The 6,000-nt window shown below is 54.5% G+C and overlaps 2 protein-coding genes across 2 annotated transcripts; both read right to left on the minus strand.

The window, feature by feature from the left end:
- Nucleotides 1-1,594: 1,594 nt before the first annotated feature.
- Triagg1_10320 (uncharacterized protein) lies at nucleotides 1,595-2,473 on the minus strand (the record flags this gene model as incomplete). Its single annotated transcript, XM_062894379.1, has 2 exons — nucleotides 1,595-1,737; nucleotides 1,834-2,473. The coding sequence occupies 2 exons, from the start codon at nucleotides 2,471-2,473 to the stop codon at nucleotides 1,595-1,597; spliced, it is 783 nt and encodes a 260-aa protein (XP_062750743.1).
- Nucleotides 2,474-3,371: 898 nt separating this feature from the next.
- Nucleotides 3,372-4,891, minus strand: Triagg1_10321 (uncharacterized protein; the record flags this gene model as incomplete). The annotated part of the gene is made up of 2 exons (XM_062894380.1): nucleotides 3,372-4,516; nucleotides 4,618-4,891. 2 exons carry the CDS (start codon nucleotides 4,889-4,891, stop codon nucleotides 3,372-3,374), a joined length of 1,419 nt encoding a protein of 472 aa, XP_062750744.1.
- Between the last annotated feature and the right edge of the window lie 1,109 nt (nucleotides 4,892-6,000).

Below are 6,000 nucleotides of genomic sequence, written 5' to 3' on the forward strand. Positions count from 1 at the left end.
ACGCCGAGGAGCTGAAACCGACGGAATCACGCGGACGCCACCGCTGCCATGAACAGTTGACCGGTAAAGGATTGCCTCTTCCCCCCTTATTCCAGCTGTTCTTAAAGCGAATGACAAGAAACAAACAAAGAAAAGAAAAAGCAGAAAAAGTTGGGAAAATAGAAATCAAAACACACAAAACCAAGGCTCGTCGTTGCAATAGACTCAGGATGTCGTTGGTGTACCAAGTACAAACAAGAGCAAAGCAACTTGCCTGTAAAAGGCACGAAACGAGCCACAGCCGCGCAAAAGCGGGCCACCAAAAAAAGCCAGCCACATTCCAACACGTAAGGCCAGAGCGCAAAGTACTCGTAACAAACCAAAAAGTACTGCTACTCACGCGTACGAGTACTCCCTCGCCAGCCCTGCGGCCGTTGGATCGCGCCGCCTGGCTAGTTCATAATGCCGGCAATCAAAAGCTGAACCCTGGCCTTGCGTGCTGTGGGTTTTTTTTTTGCGGCCAAAGTGACTAGATTGGGGCACGTTTCCTGCTGAACCTCGTCGTTCTTTTTTTTTCTCCTAGGGGCGAGGGGGCCCGCGCCGAGACAACAAACGACACGAACAAGGTCTCTCTTTCGGACGGGCAAAACTACCTACTAACCTTAGTGCTGGCATGCGATCTGCGCAAGGGGCAGGGAATCTGCCATGTGCCAGCTGGAATCCACTTTGTGTCTTTGCCTCTCGTTTTTTGCAACGGGAACCAAACATGGGCCCTGCTTGCTGCAAGAGTCAGTGTGTAGGTACATTTACATTACATGGCATTACATGGTGAGGTCCCTCCCCCTTGCATTGCCTCCAGATGTATGTAACGAGTACATTCGATTCTGTACACCACAGCGGCAAAGCACCAGCATCCTCGTACACCCGGTTTTCCCATTGGACAAAGAGGCCCATCGAATCTGCGAATCACATCGTCACATCATAACTCGATTCAAACTTCGTCGACGGCAGAGGATGATGCTAGGAATAATGACAGTTCCACCCTGTCAGCAGAAGAGAACCCACTCCCCTTTCAACTTTATATATACCTTACAAGTCCCAGACGCTAGATGAGACCTCGACGCTCACCCCGGGAAGAAGCAGATGTAAGTGAGATGTGACAAGATGTGATCAACAAAATTTCAATTTCATGCTTGGACGTTAAATCATGCCTCTACTACCCCCGCTCCGCCACACATACATACATATATCCTCAGACAAACCGGATCCATCATTATATTTCTCTGTAACCCTCCCCCCAAGAAACAAACATAAAAACCCGCTTGCAAAAGCCGCCAATTAGTTCCATATTCCAACACAGCACGCAAACCGCTTGCCCGACATGTTCCTGCTCCAAAGCCCTAGCATACAAACAGGGGGAAATCTCCATCAAACAATGCCAACTAGCAAACGACACCGTATTCATTATAATCCCAGCTTGGTTGGAAGCAATCCAACCAAGGAATACAGGGTTTGCCACCATACACACTCACGCATATCGAATAGCTACAAAATGAAAAGGTACAAAAACGTAGAGTCAAAAGAAGTCGTCATGACAAGCATCGCCTGAAAAGCTTTAATCGTCGTTCTTCGCCCCACGCTTCATTCGGCCGGCCCATCGCCGTTTCCCTGGCCTTGTCTCGAAATGAGGTGCAACGGCGTGGACGTCAGCCATGGTACTCTCAATGGCCGCACGGGTTTTGTTTCGGTAGCAGTCAACTGAATAGTTCGGTCAGCCCTCGCTCTCTCATATACTCATAAATCCGCGTGAGGGCTGCGGGCCAGTGGAGGAGGGGGAGAAAAAAAAACACTTACGGGCTCGCTGAAGGAACACAGTCCTTCCAGAAAAGACTCGGCTCTGCAGCCAGGCCATACGATAACCGAGATCATTCAGTCGCACCTCCTTGGTGCGGCCAGACTTCCTCAGTCTTGGGATAGTTGCCTCTCCCTCTTGGCCCTCTGCCATGGTAACCTTGACCACTTCTCCCCTCAGCTTTTCGGCGCCACGACGTGAGGCCTCGCGGCCCTCAGTCTCTTGTGTGCCGTCATCAGAATAGTCGTCAACAAAGAACCGCGAGCCCGTAGCACTGGGAGGCGGGCTCTGCATCTCGCGAGGGAAGTAGCTTCGGGGAAAGACACTGGCTCCCTTGCGGAAGCTGTCCGGGATCTCATTGGTATCAACGCCGTCGAGCGTGACACGCACCCGAAGGCGTGATCCCCGAACATTGTCTTCAACCAGGATGAACTTGCGCCTCTTGGCCTCGGGAATGTCGGGAAACAGACCGTCCCCGGCATCGTCAACGCGACCGTGGCTCCTCGCCGGTATGGGCCCGCTGGTCCGGGGAGCCATATGAGACATCGACCCGCCTTGAGGGCCGACAGGGTATGAGCCCGGGCCCGCGTATCCCGCAAAGACGTGAGCCTGTCTCACATCGTCACTGCCCACGGGGGGCATCTGAGCTGTTGGCGCCTGGTGGTGGTGGTGATGGTCTTCGTAGGAATTATTTCCTTCGCCTCAACAAACGCGTTAGCATTATACTCTCCAATAATTACTACTCGGTGGGCAAACGCGAATAACAGTGACAAGGAGAAAAAGACCAGTACGATAAAGGACAAGGAAAGCACACGAAACCCGTCTTCGAACTTTTTATATAGCAAAGACGCAAAAAGCAACGGGATCAAGCAAAACGAACTGAAGAACGAGAGCGAGAGAGGGATAAGAGTGTTTAGATGCGTAATTGAATGAACCCCTTATTAGCCATAGCAATCTGTAACTGCCAGCGGGAGGAGGGGGGGATAACTTTTTATAGCCTTAAGGCGTATTTGAACTCATCTAAGAGTCGCGCGAAAACCAGCAGCAAAGCAGACAACTTGACAGCAGCGGCAGCCGATGCGACTTTTATGGTAATATACAGGATTGTGCCAACCGAGGGACCGACTATCGACCTCTTGCCATTAAGGCATGCTGTATAAGATAGGTAATATGATGCGCGGTAAGACAAGCGAAGCCGGCCCATTGCTATTTAACAAAAAGACGTCAAGAACACACAAAAAATTGTTACAGAACCCCAATTCCGAGAGAGTCATAGAGAGCCGAAGAGGGAATAAAGGAAAAGTTGTAAAGGAAAAGATAAATAGAAAAACCAGTGAGAAAAAAGCAAAAAGGGGGCCGGTGAATCAAGAAAGAAGGCCCCCCCTTCAAACAAGAGTGTAAAGTGCTTTTTGCAGGAGGGTTAAAAATGAGTTGGTATCATTAAATCAACACAACGTTTTGACGGCGTAAAAACTGTCTAGTGAGGTTTGCAAGGCAGAAAAGTGATGCAAATACAGCAGATGCGACAGCAAGAAATCAATCACATCTGGTGAAACATACCGACTTCTTCTCCACCCGGTGCGCCGTCAGGGTGGCCCCCGGCATGGTGATGGTGCATAGGCTGCCCCATGCTGCCTATCGTTGGCTTGCCCATGTTGGGTGCATGAGCCGTGGGCATGGGTGCGGGAGCGCCAGAGAGACCTCCTGGTCCACCGGGGCCCGACATGTGGGCGCCGGGATGCGGAGCGCCCTGGACCTGCTGCTGCTGCTTGCGGCTGTTCATCTTGGCCATGCGGCGGACTCTTCGGCTTCGGAGCCGGGGATCTTGGTTGCTGTTGCGCCAGCTGTCCACGGCGCGCTGGATCAGGCCTCGCTTGCCCCGCAGGGGGATGTTGAGCTGCGCCAGGGCCCAGCCGACCCTGTTGCAGTCGGTCTCGTAGATGAGACGGTTTCCGCGATACTGGTCCTTGGGGCAGCACGCTCTGGGGTAGACGCAGTTCTCCTGCTTGAACTCGGGGGAGAGCTCGTCGATGTTGACCGACTCGACGTCGCAGCGGATCGTGTACTCCATCTTGACCCGGTCCCGCGAGTACTCAAAGGCAATCCACTGGACACCGTTGCCGTCCTGCCTTACGACGAGGGGCGTCGTCGCGGGGATGGGGCCGGGGGCAGCATTGGGATTGACGGCGGGAGTCGGGTTTGAGGGACTCTGAAGCTGCGGCGGGCCTTGTTGATGGTGGGGTTGCGCCATGGGAGAAGGCTGCGGCTGCTGTTTCTGCAGCTGCAGGGGAACTTGGGGCTCAATCTTGGGCCGCGGGCTGCCCGTCATGCCAGCCTGCGCATGCTGTGCGTGCTGCGCCGCGTGCGGCGGCATCTGGTTCTGCGGTGCTGCATGCGACATCATCATGTTGGGCTGCGATGCCATTGATTGCTGGTGATGATGGGCGTGCTGCGCGTAGGGAGAGGGTGCCGCCTGATGGGGCATTGACTGGTATTGGGGCTGAGGCTGGTAGTACATGGACTGCTGCAAATGCTGAGACGGCGGCTGGCCGTACAAACTTCTGTGCTGGTCATGCTGCGACGGCGACGCTACTGATGCGGGAGAGTTTGACTGTGGTGTATGATATGACATTGGAGGGTAGGGAGGTCTAGGCATTTGGGCGGCGGCCATCATGTCGGAGGTATCTAGGAAGCAAAAAAAAAAACCTTGCGTTAGCAAATCTTGGGACGCCGATGAATCGCTCGCGCGTGCGTGCGTGCGTTTGCTGCGGCGCAAGACGACTTACCGGCGGACGTGTATCCGCTCGTAGCACCTGGTGTGCTGTACGGACTCGGGTGGTTGTAGTAGTTCAGGGCCTCGGGCGTGCTGGTAGCCTGGTTGCTGGCCTGGTACGCCTGTGGGAGAGTGTGCTGCGACGAGTATGCGCCCTGGTGATGCTGCGGCGGCTGGTGTTGCGGATGCTGCTGGTGATGCTGGTGGACAATGCTTGGAGGGCGCGAGTGCTGGAGCTGCTGTGAAGGCGGGTGACCTTGTTGCTGGTGGTGGGCTTGATGCTGCATATGGAGAAGACGCATCAGTAAAACTTCAACGTCGAATAACTCATTAAGCTGGTAGAGAAAAACATGTCGAGATAGGACGCGTTTGATGTTTTATCTGCCCCCTTGGCAGACTGATGGCCCAGCACGTCGTGGTGGGGTGGGCCATCCCCTGGCGACTGACCGGGATGACACGGGTGAGGCGTGCTAGGCCTGAAAGGACAACGCCGGTAGAAGCAATCTTGGTCTCGCGTACCGGAGGGCAGGGCTTTGGGGTAGAGGCAACGTGGGGACGTCGTACCGCCTAGCTCCAGATGATGAATTGGGACGCCAGCGAGGGATGAGCGGGAGACCGGGGGGCATGGCTTGCGAAGAAGGGGAGAAGGAAAAAGTGGCAGGGCGGTTTCTTGCGCCGTCGCAGGCACAGAGAGGACAAGCCAGGGGGAAGAGCAGGAGACCTGGGAGCAGGACAAGGAGGGGTGGTGAAGAAGAGCAGGGGGAGCCAGCAAGCGTTTGGAACCAAGGACTGACGTGGTATGCAAAGTACAGACTGATGCTTACCGCCGTACCGTACAGAACGGTGTGGTCGAAATTGAAAGTTGCTATCGTGTGTACGCTTCCTTGAAACGAGACGACTTCTATGGGGAATTGCAGCGCAGAAAACAACGCAAACGCAAAGGGCAAACGCGCTCGGCGAGAAAAAGATTGCTCGGCTTTCTCTCGTCCGAGAAATTGTCAAGCGGGCTTTTTAAAAAGAAAAGAAAAAATCGAGGAACGCGCAGAGGATTGAGAAAAAAAAATAAAAAAAGAAAAAGGGCCTAGGTGACCCAAGTCCCATATACTTTTTGGGTCTGCTAGCAGGGGGGAGGGGGTGTCGGACGGGGGAGGCAGCTTGAGAGCGACGGGGAGCAGGGATAGGCCAGGACCGGGGCAGACCAGCGCATGGGAGACGCGACAGGGGCGCAGAGGTTTTGATTAAACGGCCAATAACGGCCTTGCGAGGTCGAGCCAGGGGCGACACGACCAGGACCAGCTGCCCAATCAGGCATTGGCCAGCCGGGCCTAGCCAGTCGACAAGGATTGCGCCGGGATTGCCATCACCATGTTCCGTCTCGTTAGCCCACAGGCGGTGT

This window comes from Trichoderma aggressivum (genome assembly GCF_033847375.1).
Source record: "Trichoderma aggressivum f. europaeum strain CBS 100526 chromosome Unknown scaffold_070, whole genome shotgun sequence".
NCBI lineage: Eukaryota > Fungi > Ascomycota > Sordariomycetes > Hypocreales > Hypocreaceae > Trichoderma > Trichoderma aggressivum.